The 26676-nt window shown below is 47.8% G+C and overlaps 1 protein-coding gene across 1 annotated transcript in view; it reads right to left on the bottom strand.

The window, feature by feature from the left end:
- The window catches only part of LOC311355359 (matrix metalloproteinase-16-like), a gene marked incomplete at its 3' end in the record, with an annotated part of 58735 nt that overhangs the window by 26364 nt on the left and 5695 nt on the right, over nucleotides 1-26676 (bottom strand). The window contains exons 2-4 of the mRNA XM_084475123.1: nucleotides 16541-16689; nucleotides 13557-13679; nucleotides 7319-7623 (exon numbers count right to left, since the gene is read on the bottom strand). Of these exons, the coding sequence (XP_084331249.1) occupies nucleotides 7319-7623; nucleotides 13557-13679; nucleotides 16541-16689 (577 nt within the window). The remainder of the gene's footprint in view (nucleotides 1-7318; nucleotides 7624-13556; nucleotides 13680-16540; nucleotides 16690-26676) is intronic.

Genomic DNA, 26676 nt, shown 5'->3' with positions numbered 1-26676 from the left:
TCATGCCGTCACCATCATTCTCCTCTTCTTCTTTCATTGCTCACACTTTTCATTACTCTCCCTCCCGCACTCTCACTCTATGTGTGTCTCTCTCTCTGTCTCTCTCTCTCTGTCCGTCTCTCTCCCCCTCTCTCTCCGTCTGTCTCTCCCCATCTGTTAATACCTCTGGCTGTGGGGTGTTGACATAGAGCCGAGCCAGAGATTTGCTGCTATGAATCTTTTCCACTTAGTTCTCACACGTCTGTTGGAGACCAAAAGACCCAGGGAGGGAGGGAGTGAGGGAGGGAGGGGGGGAGAGAGGGAGGGAGGCTGGAACAATGGGAACTAAAACCAAGGTTGCAACAATACTTACCCCAGAGTAATTATTTATTTACACAAACTGCAAGCAGACAGACAGTACTACATGGTGAGCTGTCAGCCATCTTTAATTGATGCCGTCCAGCGGCCCCGAAGGTAAATAGACCAATAAGAGCAAAGGATTTTAGGAGACTAGTGAGCAGCAGCCATGCCTAACTCTCTCTCGTTCTCTCTCTCACTCTACCTCCTAGGTAATGTGTGAGTAAACTTGCAAAACTGTTTGAAAAAGGTATTGAAAAGGTTGCAGGGGCTAGGTGTGTGTGTTTGTAGTGTGTGTGTGTGTGTGTGTCTGCGTGTGAGGCTGGGAACTGCACTGAAAAGTGGAAAATAGGAACAGCATGACGGAGCCCAATTGAAGCTGTTAAAAGTCTAGAGCCAATTTTAGATCACGAAACTAAAACACAAGACATGAAGTCCACCCAAAATGGTCAGCTGGAAGGAGAGTGTCACTGTGCTGTGCTTGTCTGTCTCTGTCTGTCTGTGATATTTTGTAAAATCGAGTGCACAGTGACTCCCACATTTAATTGTCAATTCCAATTGATGCCTAGAACCCAGAATCTTCTATTGTAATAAACTGTCAACTTTTCTCTTTTTACTCTTAGAATAAAAAAAAAGCAATTGACCTATTATTTACAATTACCACATAAACATCAATATATGTTCTTCTGTTTGCATGGTGTAAACACACACACACACACACACACCCAGGAAATGATCTGAGCCAACGCTGAGAAAAAAGCTTCAGAATCTTTTAGAGAGAGAGAGAGGGAGAGGGAGAGGAAGGGAGGGGGGGAAGGGAGAGAGAGGCAGAAAGGCACTGGGTTGGGAGGGCTGGAGAGATCAAATAAAAGTAGCTGCAAAGAAAGACTGTGTGAGATTGACAAAAAACAATGTCACAGTCAGACAGAGAAAATGAGAGAGAGAGAGAGAGAGAGAGAGAGAGAGAGAGAGAGAGAGAGAGAGAGAGAGAGAGAGAGAGAGAGAGAGAGGCCCAAGTGATGAGGAGAGATGCATCCACTTCCTCTCTGTCACACAGCGGGTGCGGGATCCTAAAAATAAAACCAGCACGGACACCATATGCTCTTTTTTTCCCCTCCATCCTTCCTCCCCATCTATCCTTCCCCTCTCCGCCTCTTTTCATTCTTTCTTTCCCTCTCCTCCCAATCTTTTTATCTCTCACACCCCTCTCCACCTCACACTCCGTCAACCATTCCGTTAATCTCAAACCCTTGCCGAACAACAGAAACAACGGCAGAAACGCCCGCAGCAATGGACTCTGGGTGAGCGACCGGAGGCACCGGTTTCCGAAGTCCACGATAATCCCGGTCGTTCTTTTGCCTGCCGATATTGATCGGTTCGCAGATCAATGACTGTCGCCTATAACAATTACATCATCTCCCCCTCTATTTCACTCAATTCATGTCCTGCTGTTGAATGAAAGCTCCATCACATCTACCACCCCCCCCCCCCCCCCTTGTGAGTTTTTGTACCCCACCCCACACCCCTACCCCCCGAATTCCTGACATTTCGGAAGGGGGGGACCTTGAGTTTATTTTGGTGGGTTTGAGTTAGTGGAGGAGAATGACGCAGGCGATGGAGAATTTCTCATTTCCTGTGCGAAGGCCTTTTTGGGTGAAGGCATGGTGTGCTGCCTTACATTGTTTTGACTCTGTGACAGCTGATATCGGAGGATCCCTGCACACACACCAGCACCCTGCGAGTCACCCCGTAGGGCTTTCATGTGTGCGAATATTGTGCACTTGTGTGTTTGTGGTTTGTGGTGTGTGTGTGTGTGTGTGTGTTTTGTGTGTGTGTTGTGTGTTTGAATGCTAATTCAGACAGAATTAATAGTTTTCGTTTCATTCATTTCATGCGTAAAAACATCCTTCAAGCACTAAGATCATAAGAGTTCTGCTTATGAACCCAGTCACTATTTTTAAACACGGTGGGCGCAAATGTGCTTCATTGCAACGAGGATGTTTTGGGCTGTTAAGCACACAAAAAAATCGAATTCATGCATTGTGAAGCTTGTGTCATGCTAAGAAGAACCCTTTTATCCTTGATGGAGCCGCCGCTCAAAACGGGACGTGTCTCGCTCACTGTTTCTGCACGTGTCATGTGTGTTTAGTGGGAGCACTGTTAAATCCAGATTTTTTTTACTCTGTGGCCTCAAAGGCACGTTGGAGATGACCTTGATGATGAATAGAACACAAACGCCCCTGGTTGTTGGGCTCTGCCGCTTGTTCATGAAGCAACGGGAGAAAGCGTTAAACAAAGCACCTTTGATGTGCTGTCAAAATGACGAGAGAGGAAGCGCTCAGATGATGTGTAAGCAGCGGGGTTGGGATCTGATAGCAGTGCCTGATTCCATCTCTTGGCACAAAAACTATTCCCTCCCATCCTTTCTCACTTCCTCCTTGTCCTATGCCATCGCATCAACTTCCTGTACGTCAGTCACCCCCTGCTGCGATTATCATGACATCAGCTTCTTTTAACACAACTCACCCTCTCTGCCTTTTTCTTTTTGCTCAGTTTATTCTGAGTTTGACCTGATCTCGACCATAGTGGTACAGCCAGACATACTCGTGTAAGAATCTTTGGATAGAGACTTGGATAGAGGTGAACCGTTTGGAGTTGCACGAATAGGCTGGAGTTACGGCTCATGGCTAACCAGGGGGGGGTTACAAGCAGGACGGAGCTCAGAGAATCTGTGGAAAGTGGGATTTGGGGATGGACTGCAGGAGGAGTTTCTGTCCATCGCAGTCCGGTTTAAGGGGGGATATTCTCAAGCTTTCTAAAGTGACTCTGTGTGACTTTGAGCAAGGCACTCTAACCCTGCAATCCACTTGCAGAGGCCCGGGTCTCTCCAACACTAGTGGTGTTTTAGAGTATAGAGCACTGGGTATGTGTGTTTTCCTGCATAAGTGTCTAAAATAAAAGCAGAAAGAAATGCCAAAAGATTGTTTTTTGTCATAGAAAAAGAGATGAAATAATAAAGTCAGAAAGACACAGAAGGTATTTTCAGAAAAGGCAGAGTGGAGGACTTAGACCAAGGTTATGTTTGAAGAGTGAGGAATCCATTCCTACCTTATTATTTCAAAAAGGATTAAGTCCTCCCCATCCCTCCAACACACAGGCGTAAAGCCACAGACACACACATGCATTGAGATAATATAATGTCTGCAATAGTTGAGAGTAGGTAAATTGTGTGTGTGTGTGTCTGTGTTTGCGCATTTGTGTGTGTGTATTTAAATGGTTGCCCGGGCTGGCTTCTAGTCATCAAGGCTTTGATTGGCAAACGGTTAGAAAGAATTGTCAACATACGTATTTCAATTGCTAACAATTGTGACAATTCCTCAATGTACTTAAGTATTCATAACAGTTTGTTTGTTCTAAGATCTCCCGGCAACTTATGTGTCTCTCTCCCTACAGCTTGCGTCAGTGACATCATCATCAACAACAACAACAATAATCAACAGATCCATGTGTGCTGTGATGCTGGCCAGTCTTGGCAACCGTCGTCCCCGGCAACAGTGGTAAAGGATTAGACACAACAGAAAGACTTATGAGACACGTTTACATGTGTGAGCACAGTTTGTGTTTGTGTGGTTGTATTTACTTGTGTGTGTTTCTTTGTGTGTGTTTACGTGTGTGTGTGTGTGTGTGTGTGTGTGTGTGTGTTTTGCTCGATCTGTGTGTGTGTGTGTGTGTGTGTGTGTTTGTGTTTACAGGTTGTGTGTGTCTGTGTGAGTATGTATTTATGCGTTTACAGGTTGTGTGTGTGTATGTGATTGCGCGCGCGTGTGTGTGTGTGTGTTGAAGGAAAGGTTACAGTAAAAGAAGGGCAAGGTGTGAGCAGAGACGGAAACCGTGGGAAGTGGTGCCAGACGTGATGTTCTCAACCCTGGTTTCATCATGTAGAAACACCAGACACCCACACGCACCAGACTACCGGCCCGCCAGCCTTTACACCCACCACAACCAGCCAGTCAGACAGCCTTCAGCCAAACAACCAGCCAGTCAGACAGCCTTCCAGCAAACTAACCAGATAGTCAGACAGCCTTCAGCCAAACAACCAGCCAGTCAGACAGCCTTCCAGCAAACTAACCAGATAGTCAGACAGCCTTCAGCCAAACAACCAGCCAGTCAGACAGCCTTCCAGCAAACTAACCAGATAGTCAGACAGCCTTCCAGCCAACCAACCAGCCAGTCAGACAGACAGCTGTCCAGCACCCAACCAGTCAGTCAGACAGACAGCCTTCCAGCCAACCAACCAACCAACCAACCAACCAGTCAGTCAGACAGCCTTCCAGCCAACCGACCATTCAGTCAGACAGCCTTCCGGCCAACCAACCAGTCAGTCAGACAGCCTTCCAGCCAACCAACCATTCAGTCAGTCAGCCAGCCGGGGTGACTCACTCCACGTGGGCCGCTAGTGTCCTCCCGCTGAGGCTCCGAGCATAGCGCCAGAGTTATCTGTCTGCGCAGGAAGGTGGAAAAAAAAACGACACAAAAAAAAGCCAGTTCGGCGTCCTAGTTTATATTCAGCCTTCGACAGCACACCGCTCGGCTGCTATTTCCGACACTCGTCCCTCACACCGCGCGTCTCTCCCATCTCCATCTCCATCTCTCTCTCTCCATCTCCCTCTCCCTGTCTCTCCCCTCACTCTATTTCTCACTTCTTTTTTTTCTCTCTCTCTCTCTCTCTCTCTCTCTCTCTCTCTCTTGTGCTTCCCTGGATGGGCTCTCCTTTCTCCTCCTCCTCCTTTCTCCTTCCTCTCACTCTCGCCTTTCTTCATCGGTGGGTCTCCCTCTCTGTGAATCTTTCCCTTTCTTCCCTGATGACTCCCTTATCTCTCTCTCTTCCTCTCTCTCTCTGTCATCCTCACTTTCTCTCTTCTGAGAACTCCATTCCTCTATACTTTGGGGGGGGAAGCTCCACCAGTTGCCTCCTCCCTCTGATCATTTGATCCGTCGTTCTCTGACACACACACACACACACACACACACACACACACACACACACACACACTTACACACACACCCACACACATATCCGCTCTCGCCTTGGCCATGGCTGCCATCATAATGTTCCCTCCCTGTTGGTCAACTAAGTCGCTTATAACTCTGCATCATCCACAACACAGACAACCAGGAAACCACTGGTTGTCTGTGCACCACTCCTTTCAATCTCCCCCTCTTCATGTGGAACAAGTGGGATCCACATGTTCAAGGGAAGAGGGGGGCAGGGGTGTGGGGGGGGGGGGGGGGGACGTAGGTAAGAGGGCGAGAGGGAAAGGGAGAGGTGGCGTAAGGGCTAAGCTAACAGGTGACAGGAGTGACGAGAGACAGAGGAAGGAGGAAGGAGAGCCGACGCCTTTCTGAACTCTGGCGTGTCTCCGGTCGACGAGGAGGCCCGGGCGTACCGCCTGCCCGCCTGCCCGCCTGCCCGCCTGCCACATCAGCAGCCTGCTCTGGACCGCGCCGGCGCTGTGAACCGCCGGTGGGCCTTTTTCGGGTTGTTGTTGCTTCGAATTCCTCATCTGCTCAACCTGTGGCATCCTGCCGTTTAATGAGCTGTGCCCTGATCTCCCGGTTCACTGAGCCCCTTCGCGCTCATTGACGTGGGAGTGGGGGGGGGAGGGATGCTCCCCTCTCTTTTGGTTCTCTCCATCTCTCACTCGCTCACGCTGTGTTTTCTGTCCTCGGGCTTACCTCACCTCAACTCTTAGTCTGACTCACATCTTCCAACGTTTCTCCCTCTCCCTCTCTCCCTCGCTCCCTCTCTCTCCCTCCCTCTCATTACCAATCTGTCATCACAAATGGGTAATGCTCCGGCCGAATGAGGACAGAACGGGGTCGAGAGGTCAACTGGGCAAACTTAGCCGCAGTCCGCTGGCTGGCTGTGACCCACAAGCACAAAAGCACACACACGCGCGCGCAGACACGCATACACACGCACAGCTTGTACGGATTGGCACTCAAACATAAATTCCCCCATAGGCACACATGCAAATACAGATGCAAACTCACAAACTCAGCCACTATCTGCAAATCACATCGGCCTCACACAATGTTAAACTGCATCTTCTCTGGTTGTGTACTCACACACCGGGTTGAACGGTATATAGACACCCGGCAGCCAAACCTCCCCTCCACTCAAGGCTTTCACTCAATGTTATAATTCAGCAGGAGTCAGTGGGCAAATAAAGACAGCTTGCGTGCAAAAGGGGGGATGCCATGTCATCAGTTGACTGAAAGAGGCGGAGTGCACTAGGTTTGTTTTGATTCATTTCAGGAGGGAAGCCATGAGGGAGAACTCGCAAAGATCCATCTGCGTCCAATTGCAGAGACCCTAACCACAAATACATGGCACTGGGACCTCATTGGCGGCCAACAGAACCAGACAGAATCAAAGCAGGCAAATGTGCATTTTTTGGCCACCATGTTTAGATGCTGTTTTAGGCTGGCTTTACACGACAACGATCTGAACACAAACCGCAAAAGTGGCGTTGCGTTCCCACTTTTCATTCCACGTTTAGACGAGCGTCTTTGGGTGGAAATCTGCATGCATACGGTGACGCAAAAGTGTGTGAAATCCGACATGTTTGTTGTGGTTTGCCTGCACTGCACATGGATGTGATGTAAACGCGTACGGGACGAGAGCCCGCGTGAGCAGCTCAGAGCACACTTTTGCGTTGTTCACCCTTTAGATGGAAACGCAACGGTGGAGCGTTTTTAAGATTTCCACTCTGGCGGGTGGGTTCATTTTTTTTTGCGTTTTTAAGCCTCGAAAACGCTGTCGCCGTCTAAACGAAAGGCACATCTGATCAAATATTTTGTCGGTTTCACCCGGGAGTGTTGACGTGTAAAGCCAGCCTTATATTCGGTCTTTAGGACAGGGTTTTTTCAGGCACACATCGCCATGTGATCCTGACATCGCCGCGGTAACGACACTCACCGTCGTGGTTGGGGTTCCCCAGCGTCCACGGCTCGTCCGAGTCAAAGTGCGTGTCCCCGCCGATGCCGGGCCCCGGGAAGTAGGCGTGGGCCAGGAAACCGCCCTCGCCGTCAAAGGGCGAGCTGTCGCCGTGGAAACCTGAGGCGAAGATGATGGTGATGTCCACGTCCTTCTTGGTGCGCTCCAGCTCGCTGTAGGGCACCGCCTCGAAGCGCAGCGGCGTCACGTTCTGCCACACGTCGAACGCCCGGCGGATGGCGTCGTGCGTTTCCTCCCGGCCCACCTTGGGCGTAACGTTCTTTATGCTGCGAGGAGGGGGCAAAGGCGGGGCGGGCATAATTTAATTCAATTCAATTTTATTTGTATAGCCCTTAATCACAGGTACAGTCCTAAAGGGCTTACCAGGCCAAATATTTATGACACCCCCCCTGACCCTAGCCCCCCTAGAGGGCCAGAAAAAAACTCCCTTAATAGGGAGGTGACACAAAGAAAACATTACCGAACATAGAGAGCGAAAGGCAGAGGGAAAATCCCAGCCTAGAACTAGTTGTTTCAACATCAACGCATGCACTGGGAAAAAGAGTGGCCTTAATCACCGGCAGACAACGCAGGCAACAACACAACAAACACACAACTCAAAACAAAACAGAGAAACATTCAAACCGCCATTCACAACACGGTTCACAGTACATCGTGAAATGGGATATTCACAGAGTTTGAAAGATGGACAACGACACCCCCCCCCACCTGCTCCCACACACACACACACACACACACACACACACACACACACACACAAAGACACACACACACACACACACACACACACACACACAAACACATACAGAAAGACACAAAGATACACACACACACACACACAGACACAAAGACACACACACAAACACAGACAAACACACAGACACAGACAGACACACACACACACACACACACACACACACACATGCTATCTCTCAGTTGCATCTGCTGTATGGAGTATAAGCAACCATCTCCTGCCTCAAGTTTTGCTTTATCAACAGTTCAGACTCTGAACACTGACAGGCCAGGCTGCCAATTCCTCTTGATTGCCTTGCTTGCTTTTTAAATGTTTTTTAACACATAGCGTGTCTTCGAAGGATCCGATCATCGGCTGGCATTGCACACATTTCTAACTATCATTTTGAAAACAATTAGAGTCCCGCAGACCATAGCTGTGGTACAGAATGCCGATGAGTTGAGAATCACCGGGGCGATAAACGCGCAAACAATTGTGTACCTTCATGCAAACCAGTACGCTCTCATCGGGGTGGCATGGGGCTTTCACCGTCTAACGGAACCTGAAATGACTCTGTGCTGCGTGCACGAGCCAAATGCACTGTAACGAATGTGCAGCGACAACAACTTTTCTGTTGTGGCGCGTGATCAAGATTCAGGCAACACTGGCATAGGTTTATCCCAGCATGTTCAGGGAACCGTGTTTTAGAAAGCATTCGCTTTAACAATTCATTGCGCCCCCCCCAGACACACACACATAACACACACGCAACTCCCTCTCTCCTTTTTCTGATCTCTCTCGCCCACAGACGATTCTCTTGCCTTCTCTCCCCGTCACCTGCTCTCTTTTGTTTATCCGTGTTTATTTATTGCTTCAGAAAGCCTCTCTTCTCAGCTGTCAGCACGTAATCGCCCATAATGGGAATAGCTATCATTATATTGTCTCTCATCTCTGACTACTGCACATCTTCTCCTCCTCCTTCTCCTCCTCCTTCTCTTCTTCATCTTCCTGTTGGCAGGCAGGCAACAAGCAGCCATTTATAGTGTCGGTTAGCTATTCTATTGTTCTACTGCTGAAAGAAACACTGAGTAAAGTGGAGTGGGGAGGTGCTGGGGTGGTGGGCGGGGGGGGGGGGTATATTACTGGCTAGGTGTGAATGAAGAAGCGGACATGACGAGTCCTATTCAAATTAAATGTGGTGAATGTGTTGAGGGAATATACGCTAACTGCCAGTCGCTGACCTTTTTCTGCAAAGGCGGCAAGCAGCAGGAAGCCAATTGGCAAGGGTGCCAATTGCATTATGGGTAGTCGGGCTTAATCTGTAGCCGTTTCTCAATACCAAGTACGCAAACTTCGGACTCGCAGACTTGGAAGTGCAAACTTGGCAAGTCCGGATGTACAAACTCAGAAGTACAAACTTCTGAGGACAGGAGGACGCACTTGCAATTGGAACAGCAGCGGACTCAATGTCGTCACCACCTCAGGTCTGTTAACTGTGCTATACGGCCTCATGTAGGCATATACTACTGAACAATATAAACAAATTATATAAAACAAAACCCCAGCCTCTTTCATTATGAAATAGTATGTAAATATTTTGAATGAATATAAATGAAAAGATATGCGTGTCGTGTGTATAAGCTATACACACGACTTTTTATATGTAGGGTACAGATGCGCGTGCCTAGGGTACAGATGTGCCTATATAGTTGGAGAGTAGGCTATTGATATAACAATTACGAACAAGAGAGAAATTAAACAGAATAGAAACACACACATGCTGTACTTGCTGTACTTGCAAACTTTGAATTGGAACAGTACTTGGGCTACGACTGATGACGTTTCACAAGAACGCAAGTACACAAGTACAGAAAAGAACGCAAATTGAGAAATGGTGTTTCTTCTAAAGTTGACATGAAAAGCCATATTTCTGTAGGACTAATATTTAAACGACTGATGTCATTTTGTGTAATTGCTATTATGGAATACTATTAAGTACTGACTGGAAGTCGTTTTGAACAACATTGTCATTTCCCGAGCGTTTGAAATGAAAAAGAGCTTAAAAAACCCAAAGGATCCATTCTCTCTCCCCCCATTAGAGATGTGTGTCCTTGTCACGCTCCAGAACACATGTTCTCCCCCACAGAGGCCAGTTTGAAAGATGACAGGAGAAGTCAAGTGGATTTCATGAGAAAAAAAATAAAATAATAATACTTTAATCGCTAGACAGAATCAAATGATAAAGTCCCACGTTTTGCTGTCTGAAAATCCAGTGCGAGGGAGCAGAATACACAAAGCAAACACAGAGACCCTCACTGGGGGGGGGGTGGGAAGCAGCATAACACAGAGATAAAGAGGCAAAGGAAGGGAGACAGGAAGGGTGGACGGGAGGGAGGGATGGAGGGAGAGATAGAACAGCTAATGAAGGAGCAGGGAGCCGACTGAGGAGGTATCGAACCCGGGAGGATCTAGGCGCCGCGTGCTATCGACACGTGGGGGCCACTTGTGTGGTTCTGTAGCGCTGTGGCGCAGGAGGTGGGGGGCGTGAAGCTAATTAGCGCACCCCTACGACTCGCATGCGGCTACAAACACAGCGTCACATGCTCACAAGAAACCTACCAGCACCCCCCAGGCGCGATTCTAGGTTTCTTAAACATCCGGGGCTCAGTGGGGGGTATCGCGCGATCGCGGGAGGGCGAGATTGTTGACGGGCGGGGGGGGGGGGGGGGGGGCGGCGGCTTTAGCCCCGAATAAAACAGCCTAGTGACGCCACTGGCACCCCCCCCTCCCAGGCCCGTAGCTCAGCCATGAGGGAGACCGGGAATAAAACACACTACTGGCACAAAACAACCATTACGTTTGCCTTCTACCTACAACAACACAAAATACTTAGCAAATGAAGAGTTTCCTTTCACAATCTCGCTGGCACACACCAGCTATATTTACACCTTCGCCTCCAGCACGACTGTGACATATTGCATGCAGACATCCCAGCATGCAGGCATGCTGGGATGAAAACAAGATAAGGTATCGAGAAACCTATCCCTGCTCAGGTCCTGCGTCGTCTGTTTTAATGCCAGCCTCACGGGGTCTCGTGTGTTTGTTCAATTGGAAGCGACCCCTCTCCAGGATTCTCACATGATAACTGACACGGGCCAGTCCTCCTGATTGCACCGTCACATGGTGCCAAAAATAACCAAAGCGTGACAGTGGATAGAGAGACCAAAAGAGTGTGATTATTGCTGCAGAGACACAGCATTCGATCAACACCGAATGGGGGAATCTGTGTAAATACACACAGGAAAATGTGCAAAGACATGGTCCAAACACAACGACTTCCCATCCAAACCCGAGCCGGTGCAGTCATGCTTACGAAACTAAAGTAAATAAATGTGCACGCATGCAGACATGAGAACATGCACAATCATGCACAAACACACACACATGTATATACACACACACACACACACACACACACACACACACACACACAGACTCACACAGATGAACACGCGCTCAGGAAGCTCCAGTCCAATTACATAACCCTAATCTGTCGGCGGACCAGTCAGTTTACACTGGCTCTTATGTTTACAGCCCTTCTGCTCGTCTTCGCTCCTCCCCTCAACTCTCGCTCTGTATTTGCTCTCTATTCGCTCTACACACTCCCCATACTCTCCCGCTCTGCAGCTATCTTCCCCCATTCGACTCTCCTTTTATCAAGTCTCCTTTTGAGCGCTGTCTTTCTTTTTACTTTTTGAAGCTGTTTCTGAAGTTCCCCACTTAGATGTACAGTATATATATTTCTTTTTGAGGGGTGGGTGGATGTATATTGGATTTCTTCTCTTGATTTAAAGGCTCAAGCGCACTAGCATTTGACCACCAATGTAACAGAAAACTCCACCTTGGGTTTATCGATTTTGTTTTTCTCTCCAGACCCCACCTCCTCTCCCATTTCTGCTGGTTGTGATCACCTCCTCTTATTTTCCAACACACTGCCGTCGATATGGAATTAGGGGTCTTTGCTCAAAGTGCATTGCCCTCAAACCAGTGAATTTTTTCTTTCTCTCAAATGTGGGAAGTATGTTTGTGTGTGTGTGCGTGCGTGCGTGCGTGCGTGCCTGCATGTGTGTGTGTGTGTGTGGCACACACATACACACACTGACACACACACACACACACACACACACTTCAACCAGATTACCCTCAGTGCCTCTGTAATGCTTCTCGTGATTTATTCTCGAGGCACACTGAAAACTATGACAAACACACAAACACACACACACACACACACACACACACACACACACACACAAACAAGCCCAGTTTTGAAAGGATTATCCTATGCGATGTATGTGTGAGTGACGGCAAGCAACGACGTAACAGCCTATATAAAATATTACAGATGTAGGCCAATGACCTAGCAGTAAGATAAACTCTAAAGGCACTACATGGTTGTCTTATACATTATTGCTGCTGTGGTGGCCTACATAACAGGATGTTGTCATGAATAATACAGCAGGTACATGGAACCTCGGCCGCTTATCAGACATCAAACACTCATTCCCATTTTTCAGACATGTTTCTCAGAGTGGGTGTGGAGACTAAAGTGTGCGGTGGCCAACAAGATCAAATAAAACGGTATTTCTACATCAAGGATTCAGATAGATTTGAATGGCTTGTGAGATGGGAGGCTGATATCGGGAGGACAGTGAATCATGTATGATAGGGAGCAGGGTCGTGTTTCTGTGATGTCAGCAGTTCAAGTCGAGCGGCTTCTCACCAGCACACGTGTGATGCCGTCCTAATAACAAACTTGCTAGATCTTGATAGAATTTACATTGGGCATGGGTGGCTGGTGTGGCTGATAGATAAGCATGCTGGGATTCCAATATATCAGTCCTAGGGGAGAGTGAATCTAGTCCGGCTTCACAACACACCGGCTCCAGGAGAGTTGCGCAACATGACAACGTGCAAAAGTCGCGGTCCATCATCCTTGACAGGACGGCGGTTTTGTCGAGTATGTGTGGTTGGATACGTGGGTTTATGAATGCAGGAGGCCGCTCATGTATCACATTGAAGGACGATGAATAAACAGGAAATGCTTGCTGTCGCATCCTTCATTACCGTGACGACGCAAGCATGTGGGTGGAGTGATGAGGGAGCAGGGGGAGGATGGAGGGGGGGGGGGGGGGGGGGGGTGCTAGTGAACAACGATGGATGGTTTTTGCTTAATGTTGCAACGCAGCCAAACATCACATCCTGCAAGGCAGTATCTTTATTGTAAACACAACACAACAGCATCGCCCAGCACAAAGGGGCTGTGCGCCTAAGTAGTTCATTATTCAATTATCCTGAACATTGAGCTAAAGAAAGGAAAAAAGTAATTCCAGCTATTGTCCTACTTGAGAAAATCGATGAAAACCAAGCAGAGGTGGGCGTCTGGGACGAGGCCGCGTGGCGACTCACCTGTAAGTGATATGTCTATGTTGCCACTTCTGCCCCGTGAGGGCGTACCGTCGTTTCCTCACATTGAATTTGGAGACGCCCCCTAACTGGTCCGGCACTCCACATCTGGGCTTCTTCATCCAGCTGCAAGAGGGACGGGGGCGGGCGGGAGAGAGAGCGAGAGCGAGAGCGAGAGCGAGAGAGAGAAAGAGAGAGAGAGAGAGCGAGAGCGAGAGAGAGAGACACACAGAATAACATGGTCACACAGGGTCTAGGCAGGTGCAGAGTGATGATGTCACCGAAGTGTTCCCGCCAAACCGTCCATTATTTAACAGGGGTTATAAGCTCGCTTTCGGAAAACATGGCAGTGCTTCTTGATCCCATACAAACACATAATAATTTGTAATCGTTGGGGTTTACTGGGTTTGCTAACCGCCGAAAAGAAGTGGGAAGTGTCCTTAATTTATTAATAGCACAGAATAAATGTTGGCCAGCAACCAATTACTCTGCTTGCCACTACTGTGCAATCCTTGACTCAAAAGCTATTAAATACCCTTGGTTCATGTCACGATGGATTAAATTCAAAGCCAGAAAGGAATTGGAGTGCCTTAATTTCCCATGTAGTTGGCTCTCATGGAATTTCACTCAAGGTAATAATATGAATATTCACCTATTGGAATATTTGCCCTTCTCCCATAGCTTTCATTAGCAACCCCATCATACACAGTGCTATTCAATGACAACATTATGACTACAGATTTCCCACTTTCACACTTATCAATAGCTGTGGCATTATGATTAATAACAGTACTATCTATTTGAATTTTTGCTCCTGTGCATTGTAATGAATAAGGATTTCAAATGTGAGATGGATGATAGGAAGGAATATATATATTCAGAAGAGGAGAGAAACTGCCTTGTTGTAACACCAAAGCAATCACTTATTTATTGCACAGCCATGCAAACACCGCACACACACACACACACACACACACACACACACACACACACACACACACTCAATAAGTACATTCCTCACCTTACTGTGACGTCGCTACATCAACAAATGGCAGCAGAAAAGGGAAATAAGAGGAGAAAGCAGGCATGCTGTTACCGTTTGCTGTTTTACTCTCACTTCAACTGCTTGATTTGAGAGCTGCTCCCCCCCACACTGTTCGCATGAATGTAAACCACATCGTATAGTTTAACAGCTTCTTTGAGGCCGCCCACTCGTCGGTTTGGGGTCACGGCAAGCAGGACTAGCTCAGACTAGAGAGTTCAGTCACGGCGAATGTTGGACAGGGGCAGGGGACACGAGTCAGAGAAATAGCACGGTAGGACTCTGTCGGGCGCGCTATGTATTGTGTTGCGTTCCATTGACTTGTGTGTCCACCAGTGTCTTGGAACTGCATCGACATCGAAAAAAAAGCACATACAGAGCGAATAATGATGATTGTACTAAAATGAACCCTAAGTAGGCGAGTCAATGGGATGTTTTTCTGGGCCCATAAAACAAAGGGAAATCCTTTTGCCGTGGCTGGCGGCAGGCTTGTTTAACTCCTATTTGTATTGATTTACAGAGGTTCAGACAAACGCCTTCGCCTCGAACGCCTAGTCTGATACAAAACAATTTTCTGCCTCTGCAGAGCTTCCTAAAGGACTTCCTTTGATCAAATGAAAACAAACACAAAAAAAGACACCACTTGTGTGGTGTCATCTTTGTGTCTAAAAATACGACTAAATGCCCGTCGTCTCCCTCCAGAAATGCCAAGGAGTGAGACGAAGGAGGAGGGAAAATCTCCCAGAGCCTGACACATGCTGGTATGAACTACTTAACACCGCCAGCTGGGCGGCTGTTTTCAGTGAACTGTGTACCGCAGTCCTATAACCCCTGCCTGCTAACAAAACGATCCGGATCCGTATTGCTCGCTGCAGGTTTATTTTAGGTAGAATATGTGTATGTGAGTTAAAGAAAAACTCAAAGCCTATTTAGATACCATTGTGAGAATGTAGTTTACTTGTATAATCTTTCATCTTTTGATGTAGCAAATGGTGTTACGCACCAAGGTACATTGTTATAGCTCCATGGTGGCTTAGGCTATGCGTGTCTTAAGTGGTGGTGGTGTTGGTGGTGGTGTTGGTGGTGGTGTTGGGGGTGGGGGTGTTGGTGGTGGTATTGAAGATGGTGGTATTGGAGGTGGTGGTGTTGCTGGTGGTGTAGGTGGTGGTGGTGGTGGAGATGGTGGTGTTGGTGGTAAGGTTGGAGGTGGTGGTGTTGGTGACGATGGTGTTGGTGGTGGTGGTGTCAGTGATGCTGTTAGTGTTGGTGTTGGTGTTGGTGATGATGGTGTTGGTGGTGGTGGTGTTGGTGATGATGGTGTTGGTGGTGGTGGTGTTGGTGATGCTGTTAGTGGTGGTGTTGGTGTTGGTGTTTGTGGTGGTGTTGGTGGTGAGGTTAGTGGTGGTGTTGGGGGTGGGGGTGTTGGTGGTGGTATTGGAGGTGGTGGTGTTGCTGGTGGTGTAGGTGTTGGAGGTGTTGGTGTTGGTGATGATGGTGTTGGTGGTGGTGCTGATAGTGGTAGTGTTGGTGTTGGTGATGATGGTGTTGGTGGTGGTGGTGTCGGTGATGCTGTTAATGGTGGTGTTGGTGTTGGTGATGATGGTGTTGGTGGTGGTGCTGATAGTGGTGGTGTTGGTGTTTGTGGTGACGGTGTTGGTGGTGGTGTTGGTGATGAGGTTAGTGGTGGAGTTGGTGATGATGGTGTTGGTGATGCTGTTAATGGTGGTGTTGGTGTTGGTGATGATGGTGTTGGTGGTGGTGGTGTTGGTGCTGATAGTGTTAGTGTTAGTGTTGGTGGTGCTGGTGTTGGTGATGGTGTTGGTGGTGGTGGTGTTGGTGATGGTGTTAGTGTTGGTGGTGCTGGTGTTGGTGATGGTGATGGTGTTGGCATTGGCGACTGTGGTGGTGGTGTTGGTGATGGTGTCGGTGGAGCTGATGTACTTACTCTATGGTGCTGCGGTCCAGCGTGCCCGTCACATTGAGGCCGTAGTGGCGCTGCATGGCAGCGATAGCGGACTGCATGGCCCGGGCCGACCGCAGCAGGGACATCCGGGGGTCTGCGGCGGGGAGGTAGCCGTACCTCTGGAGCCATGCCTGGAGGGAGAGACACAGAGAGAGAGAGGTCATAGGTCACACTCAGTCAAAAGCTGTAAACCACGAGTGATGGATTCCCGTGCTCCCTGCGAAATAAGGCTCAGAGCGAGATGAATTTGACATGGACAGGGTCAACGTAATTGAAAAATATAATGCTTTAGAAGAGCGAGAATACGAGCAAAACGACGCATTCAAGACTTCTGGGCACACTGAGGAGTAGAGACCCTAAGGCTGAAGTGAGAGAGAGAGAGAGAGGGAGGGAGGGAGGAAGGGGGGAGGGAGGGAAGGAGAGAGAGAGAGAGAGAGAGAGAGAGAGAGAGAGAGAGAGAGAGAGAGAGAGAGAGAGAGAGAGAGAGAGAGAAACAGAGAGAGAAAGACAGAAACAGAGTCAGAGAGAGAGAGAGATGAATGTGACCTAAATAGTAGCCCGTCATCTGGGATTGTGTCATTTAGCTTGTCGGAGGGGAACTGCCCTGTAAGGGGAGCTGTTCAGTGTGTGTCTGTATGAAATCTTTCCACAGGGAATCACAGATCTCTTTAGAGCAGACAGAGGAGGGAGGTGTTGGGATCACTTGGGCTTGCCTACAGAACCGCTCTTGGCAGTTGGGTACAGTGTGCACACTGTGTTCTCAGACTGAAATTAGGAGAAGAAAGGCGTTTGCCGTCTGTCTGCCGACAGCACACAATCTACGATGGGCTGTTCCGTTTTTCTTCTGTGAAATCCAATGAAAAAAAGAGGCCAAGCTGTCTGAACTCGCAAAAAGAGGGGCAGACAATCTTAAACCCCCAATAAATCTGATACTACTGCAAACAGGAGACTTTGAATTGTACTGTGGCTACAATACTAGTTAGCCCCATATTTGAAACATGATGGTGGCAGGGGACTAAGTGAAAGTACCAAAATAGGATTACCTTGTTCATTACTGAATTGAATTGTACTGCTGGAAGAAAAGACGCATTGTTTTAAAGTCCCAAACATTTTCCATCTGTAAAAAAAAGAATAGTGAACCTTACAGTTTACATCACAGTGGGCAATTATAGGTGTAGGAAAGGTGACAATAACAAACAAAGAGCCCTATAGGAGGCCGTTGAGAAGGTTTCAAACAGTATAGGTAGAGAGAAGGGTCCAGAGATTGTATAAATGGTGGTTCATAAAATGAATAAAATGCTACAAAGACTGCAATGCACAGACCCTTAACCACAAGTTAGAGGACGAGAGAGAGAGAGAGAGAGAGAGAGAGAGAGAGAGAGAGAGAGAGAGAGAGAGAGAGAGAGAGAGAGAGAGAGAGAGAGAATATTGTGGCCCAGGTAGGAAAACTACTGTACCCTTTTTTCTCCTTCTTCTTTCAAGGGAATTTAACTTCCATAGAGCCATATCTCAGGGAGCGCCTTTACAAGCCCACCTTCAGACTGTAGCTTGACGGTACGCTTAAGTGTCTGCAAGGACGACGTGATGACACCACGGGGAAACGTTAAAACACTGCCGCAAAGTTAAACACTCGCCGCCTTGTCTTTCACACACGCAGTCAAGGAGGCATTCAGGGGAGGCCAACGCAGAGGCTGTGGGCTTAAGGCTCAGTTATGGTTCCATGTCGACGCAACACAAGGGGGTTTAGAGACCCATTACGTCTTTGCGGACCCTCCTTGCGTCCATCGCAAGGGCCTGACCTGCGCCTCCCAAAAATTGTAACCTTGCATTGAGATGACGCAGCAGCAAGGGCTGTGATTGGTCCACTCACTATAACCCCGACGCAGAACCAAAACAGGTTCACGACTGCGTCAAAGCATCTGCGTGATGCTTGTGTTGCGTCAACGTGGAACCATAACTGAGCCTTTACAAACGTGGGGAGCCATGTTAGACTGCACTATTTCAGATGAACAAAACGTAGCTATTGCTTGGTTTTATGGCTTATGCTAGGTCTGTTGCTCCAGTTCGGGTCTTTGTTTGACAATTTTTTTCCCAGTTATTTTATTAAACATGACAAGTGATTTGCATTCTGAAGAAAAAATGTATTTCTCCTCTCCATTGAACTGCTAAATGAACTACATACAGACGGTTTGAATTACAAAAAAATGTGCCAGGGTTGAAGAAGTAAAGCTTAGTACATGAGTGATCCTACGCAGCGCTGGCACATGAAGAAACACCAGGGCAGGGGTTTCTCTGTTTATTACCATGTCGTTTCCTGGTAGTTACTAATCCCTTCTGTGTACTGTGAAGGAGCGTCTCACAGCAACACATCCCAGTTGATCTGCCTGCTAACACCCTGGGATTGCTGCCTTGCACAGCCTGCCACAAGTTCTTCTCCCAACGTGGAGGCAGCTTTCACTTTGCCAGCCAGGCAGATGTCAGAATGTCACCAGCATGCTCCATTTGCATTTTTTGCAGAACCTCTCTGCATTTGCATTCTCATCCCATTATTATTATTTTTTTCTGTTTATACTCTGGACTGGGGTTTGTATGTCATCCCGGACCCTGTGTCCACCCACCCACAACACATATGTGCATGAGTCATGTTGGAAACCCTGAATTGCCAGGTGTGTGTGTGCGTATCTGTGTGAATGTGTGTGTGTGTGTGTGTGTGTGTTTGTGGTGTATGTGTTTGTGGTGTGCATGTGCGTGCGTGCGTGCGCCGTGCGTGCGTGCGTGTGTGTGTGTGTTTCTGTGTGTGCGTGCGTCTGTGAGTGTAGCATCTCATTCAGGATGTCTCCTTGTCCAATAAGAAATTGTTCAAAGCAGGAAAGGTTCCAGCATCTGACAAGAAGGAGCAGATAAAGGAGATGGATGTACTATGCAACGGCCATCAACTTCATCCCTTTCTCTCCCTATCGCTCTCTCTCTCTCTCTCTCACTGTCTATTTCTCTCTCTCCCTGAACTCCATCCCCTCTGTATCTCCCTCTCTGTCTCTCTCGCGCTCACACGTCACAACAAAGTGACAGCCTCAAGTTGTAGGTGGCACTAGAAGAGAATGCAACAGTCAACACACACACACACACACACACACACACACACACAAAACGTCAAAGCACACCCCCAACTCCTTTAAAAGACCACGTGCCCCAATTGTACTTCTGTATGATGCATTCTCTTCCGGGACTGCCATAACATTTTGTTTGTATTCAGCTTGTCTGCACATGGCTGACTGTAAAGAAAAAATGTTCTTTGTCTGGTCCGGGGAAAATAAAACACAACAGAGCCAGCCACAACGTAACAGTGGGGGGCCTATAGGGACAGAGAAACACAAGAGAAAGACTTCCTTTGTGCAATCCTCTCCCTCTCCCAACCTCAATGTTGCTTCTATTGCTCCACAGTGTTGCTGACGCCCACCATGCCAGCCCATGGTACCATGAATCTCTCTCTCTCTCTCTCTTTCTCTCTCTCTCTCTCAAACGCTCTCCCTCCCCCTCTCTCTCACGAAGCGTCAAATTGTATCTCCCACTTTGTCTCGTCTGGCCCATCGAGGCACCACCCCAGTGCATTTCCTGCTACCTCCAAAGGAAACGTTATACAAACACTTTATCATGAAATTTAACATGGGACGGTGGCCATTTTTTCTCTGCCACACCAGAAAGTCTCAGAAGTGAAATCACAAGTGAACAATCTACCTTCTCAAAAAGCACCATCCTTCACAGCTAGAGGGAAATCGCGAAGATGTCCTCATTATTTCTAGCTGTTGAAAGATAGTTTTTTGTACAATGGATCTGATGAGGAACAACAAGGCTTTGTTGTGACACTGCATTTGCAAACTCCTCAGCCAGCGATGTTTTCAATGAACAGTAAACCATGCGACGAAGACAATGTGCAGACAACAAGTAAAAGGTCTCCATGGTGTAGGTAGAATCAGAGTTTGATAGAACTATGGCCTCACAAGGAGGCAACAGGTGGCAGATAAATAGATAGCCACACATGCTCTCTCGCACACAAACACACACATACATACACACACACACACACACACACACACACACACACACACACACACACACACACACACACACACACACACACACACGCAGCCACTGGTAGAACAGAAAATATAACGCCTTGATTTGTTTTTGATTTCATATTGCCTTGATTTTTCATGTTAATATCTGTAGGCGTTCGTCCCATCGTCTCCCACATCATAACCGTCATAGAACATTACCATCTGTTCTGGCTGGCTGGAGTAACGCATTATTACCATTAAACATTTCTGTTCTCCCAGACAGGCACGGGAAAGGGAACAGGAAGAGGAACTAGAGCGAGAGGAGGTCGGCGAGGGGCACGTGTGCACTGAGGAGTGAGGCCAGTCAGGACATCTCACTCTTCCCTTGTTGGGTTTTGATCCTTGTTTGAAGAACTGATGATCTGGAGCAGGTGGGAGGGAGCTGGTACATCCATCACATCCACCATCTCAATGGATGTTTCGGGCGGAGGAATCGAAACCGTGCGTGCGTGTGTGCATGTGTATGTGTGCATCGTGTGCAAACATGATCATTGGTGCTAATGGCTACTAAAGGCTTAATTATGGTTCCACGTTGACGCAAACCAAGGGGGTTTACGGACCCATTACCTTGCCAGCCCTCCTTGCGTCCACCGCAAGGCCTGACGTGCACCTCCCAAAAATGTTGAACTTACGTCGAGGCGACGCAGCAGCAAGGGCTGTGATTGGTCCGCTAACGTCAACCCAATGTAAACCCGACGCAGAACCAAAACAGGTGCATTCTTGCATTGCCAGAAGTACTGCAACTGTCCTGGGTAATGTACTCCTCTGCCAGGGCATTTTACAGGATCCATGTTTGCCCTCTCAAACAAATGTTGTCATCATCCAATATCCAATGACGACCACAGAAAACGGTATAGAAGCACCGCATTGCTTTTCGCGTCAAAATAAACAATGGCAACATACTGCAATGCAGTACAAGTATTACAGGATTTACGACTCCTACTTACGTAAACGCCGCGACTACCACTTTACTGAAAACGAATACGATAAACAAGGTAACTGATATGGGTCTTAATCTACAGAGGCCACACTGTGAGTAGGCTGAAGATAAGATAATGTTTATAGGGGATATGGTTGACATGGAACGTCTCCGTAGCTACAAGCGTGCAGTATTAAGGCCAGAGCCCCGCTGTGATTAAACCAGCAGCACAGGGTCTGGCTTGTCTCAGGGGGGGCTAAGTTAGAGACCCCTGTTAGAGACCCCCTCACACACACAGCCATACATAGGTTAATATATACACCCTGAAACACACACACACACACACACACACACACACACACACATATACGTATATACACCTTAAACTACACACACAAGCACACACACACACACACACATAAATATATAGACCCTGAACCACACACACACACACACACACACATCCACACTGAAACAAACACACACACACACACACACACACACACACGCACACAAATACATACACCCTGAAACACAAACACACACACATAATTCAAAATCCCCCCAGAGAGCCATGCAGCGGTGGCAGCCCACCTCTTCCAGTCCGAAAAAGGTCACTCTGTCTGTTTACCCTTAAGAAGAGGAAGGAGAAGGCCTCATTAGGCCCTGTGTACACTGGAGGAGACATCAAACACAGACACCCTGCAGGGTAAATGTGACCCGTGCATTATAGATGAAGCCATCTTCAGGAGGCCAGGAGGCCAGGAGGAGTGGAAGGCAGCTCACAGTGGACACTGGGCCTACTGTTGTGCCGGCACCGCCAACCGCCTCCATCACTTTGGGTTTATTCATGGAATATTTATCTTGTGTAAACGTACATACTATTTATAGTCAAATTATCGTTATGTCCCGTTTAGCCAAGAACCCTTTTAAACCATAAACCGTATAGCCATATACAGTACAGTCAGTATGTGTCGCTTTGTGTTTTAGTCATCATTAGTCCAAATTAAACTTGTGAGGCTGCAGTTACTTTATATTAATACGATTTATTTGTTTGTGCTTTATTTTGCTTAGACCAGGTTTATAAGCCTTAGCTTTGTGGGAATGGCCATTGTTTAGTTCTTTATGCTTTCAAACTTGTTTGAACAAATTAATAAACACGGCAGTGTTTCTTTGCGATTGCCGTAGCTCATTAGGAAGCATATTGACACTGGTAGGAGAAGCCTATGATGACAGAGTTGCCACTCGCTTAGGCCTGCAAATTACCTTGTGCGAGGGATATTGTAATCAACTAGTACGATTGAATAAGCCTGACGGGAGCATCTTGTCATTGTAACACAACACATCACATCAAGTTTGTCCCTGTTTGCCAATTTACTCTCTCCGTTTCCGACTGAACCGTTTTTTCATCCCCATCAGGAAAGTGATGGAGAGATGGATTTAAAATCAAACCCAGATCAGCAGCAAAACCCAGATCTCCCATGATGACTACAACCCGACACATCAGGCTAACCACTTTCAAATCATCATTCAGAACACGTTTAATAACACACAACAGTGTTTCAGTTTCTACTCCCTTTTCTGGAAAAAGGCCCGACGTCCCAAAAGATAGGACAGAGGCGGAAAAGGTGGAAAAGGGTTAGTGAGAGCATGACACCGGCTTGGCGTTACATGGTCCTCCACCACACACACCACCACCACCACCACCACCTACACCATCACACCCACCACCACCTGGCACCACCACCACCTGGCACCTACACCTTCACACCAACCAGCACCACCACCACCACTTCACCCAGCGCCGCCACCACCACCACCCTAATTACTGGCGTCACCTCCACTACCCTCTGCTCACCATCTCTCTGCCCTGAATTATTCAACAAACACAAACACACATGCACGTGCACACACACACACACACACACACACTCTCACACACACACACACACACACACACACAACAGCTCTGTGCTGGTGTGCCGGGGTTGTCAAGGCAACCAGCTCCTTTGCCTTGCTGTCGACACGAGCCACGGCCAAAGGCACTTCTTTTAGCTTGCACACCCACACTTTATTTACAAACACGGCACACATGTGCCCACACACACACACACACACACACACGTTTTATCTTCTGATCATATTTTTCAATATGCTAAACTGGTTTCCAATACCATTGTGCACCCCTCCCCCCTTAACCCCCCACCTGTTTTTGACACAAAAACACAAACACACACATACGTCAAGGACAAACACACATACTTTACAGTCCATGCGCTTATACAACACCAGGGGTCCTCTTTCAACCCCCCCCAACAGCCTCCTCCTCCCCCACCCCCTACCCCCCACCCTCGCCCTATGAAGAGATAAAATGTCAGAAAAATTTCACTAAAAATGCCACAGTGGGGTGGGGTAGGGGGATCAGCTTGGAATCCCCCCCCCCCCCCCCCCCCCACACACTCACACACACACACAAATAGGAGACGTGACTGTTTGACGTCAGGGCATCATTGGAGAAACAGGAGAGGTGGAGCGAGTACGTTATCCTGAGTGACATCTGACACCGGGGCGTGATGTTCACAACTCAACACATTCAGGGAGCGGATGAGCACATTGGGATCAACAGAGACCATGCTCACTGTTCAGTTAATGGGGGGTAGTCGCTTTTTTGCACTCTTGTTTGGGTTGTAGAATACCCTGTCTGGTTAAGTGTGCCTTAGAATATTCCCTTTAATATGCATGTATTCTGTACATCTCAGCCATGTCCTCCTGTGCCTATGTGTCTTGTTATGACGCCAAAGACTTCTTAGTTGATTAGATGGATATAAGGCATATCCATCTCAATTTTAAAAAAGGTAGGACAACTTTAAATCATAAGGTGTGCTGAGTCAATCTGCAGTTGCCAGGCCTTCGCAGTGTCTGGCACAGTGTCAGACACTCTCAAACACCCACACGCGCACACACACACACACACACACACACACACACACACACACACACACACACACACACACACACAGCACACCTTTCAGCAGCTGAACTCAATATATGTGATGTTTTGATAGCATGTTTCGATGGTTAGGCTGGTCACTCCCAGATTTAGCAACCCCTCCGGCTCCCACACTGTAAGCAACACTGTCTGAATGAAACATAGCTAAAGACTGACAGAGGAGGGCAGAGAGAGTACATGGAGGATGAGGGTTATGTTTGGGATAAGATAGGGAAACAGAAGAGAAGCACAGGAGGTGAAACACACAGAATGGGTGATTGATGACACAGGAGGGATGAGACTTGTGATCGTTCTCGGTCACCGATGGACAAACCACCTGTTTGTGCAAAATATTGTTTGGAGGCTCAAAGATACACATTACAAATAGTTTTGCTGTTAGTGTGTCTGTGTGTGGTGATGCAAATGACGCATCACTTGTAGGTCACCGCAGGTGTCGTTCTGTAGGATCAAGTACACAGGCTGACACAGACACCCCAGTGGTTACAGAATACCGCGCCTCCACGTGTGAGGAGAAACGCAAGCGCTGGAAATGACCCAGTTTTAATTCATCGTTTCATTTTTCTCTGCATGTCATTTCAGTCCACTGCTGTGGTCTTTATTTAGGAGGGCATGGTCTGCAATCGGTGATCAGTAGATTAAACAAACACATGAGGACAACTTCACATGCTCTGAATCAAAGACTGAATCCAACACGCGCTTCAAGCTGCTAAATATTTCAAACCGGGGTTGGCTCTACCCCGTCTGCCAGATCAAATGAAGCAATGGACCATGTATGGGCAGATCGTATCGGTGGATGCAGTAGGTCTCCCTGACCCTACTGCCAGAGCGAACATAGACCCATGACTGTGGCCGTGAGGGCAGTAAGGCCACTGCCACAGGACTGTGTGTGTGTGTGTGTGTGTGTGTGTGTCCACGCTAAGAGGGGTGTGGTCATGCAAAACAAATACAACCAACCCTATGTTCTGAGTCAATCTCTTGAGCAGATAAGCAGGGCATTGGGTCACATGCTCCACTGTGAGTGTATGTCAGACTAATAGTCATCAACCAAGGCACTTGCCTGCAATCAGTCCACTGCTAGAGGAGATGGGACTAGAAGCAGAGAACATATTTCAAATTAAATGACTCATTGATTTCATAACTAACAAACTCAATAACTAATTAACTGTCATGAAATCAGGGTAGTGGGGGTCCGCGCTCGTGTACGCTCTCGCCTAAGAAATGAAGCATAAAACGACAACATAGTACGACATTATCCTCATTTACTGTTGCGTCGTTTCTTAAAAACAAAGTGACAGTTCGCTGTCACAAATCGCTAACTAACCAATGAGAGTTATGTCTTTACTTTGTCAAAAAACAGCAGGCCCATACAATAACAGCGATGTCGGCCTCTCTATTATTCAGCAGCTGGGAGGCCCGGGAGGCCCCGCACGCCGACCCGTAACCCAATCTGAGCCGGCTCGCTGCCGGGGCTCACCCATTCCACACATAGTGACAGCCGTCAGAAGGAACCCTAGCAAGACAGCTCGATCCATAGCCTGACCCTATGGTGGCGGAGGGGACCCAAAAAGACAACAAATACAGTGGAAGCAGGCGTTTCCCCCTGGCACTGCCCACTGATACGTGACACTTTTAGGGCCCTAGTTAGACGGTCTAAAACGCAGACGTCAAGGCGCAAAGTGAAAGTAGACTACTTTGTGGGCGGTTCTACGGCGCTGTTGCTATTATGACGGCGAGATAAATGAGCGTTGCGCCCGGCGCAAATCTAAAAAGGGTTGGGCTGAAACCTGTAGGTGTGTTTTGGGCGTAACGTGCAATAAACCAATGAGAGTTCCACCTGCCATCCCCTTTAAGACCCAGCGCATTTGACTTGGCGAGTTGATATTTCGACAGCGCGTTGCAGTCTCCGCTGAGACAGATGCATGACCACATGAATTTCAAACTTCAAATGGCTCAGTTTATGGCCAAATAATAGGCATAATTCACACATGGAATAGCGTTTTCTTCTCCAACTTCAGAAACACTGATTCGTCATGTAAATTGCGGCAAAGACTTAAACTTAACATATATTGTATGA

This window comes from Micromesistius poutassou (genome assembly GCF_964030765.1).
Source record: "Micromesistius poutassou genome assembly, chromosome: 11".
Taxonomy (NCBI): Eukaryota; Metazoa; Chordata; class Actinopteri; order Gadiformes; family Gadidae; genus Micromesistius; species Micromesistius poutassou.
Note: the sequence above shows the minus strand (reverse complement) of the source record. Positions and strands in the feature narration are given on the sequence as shown.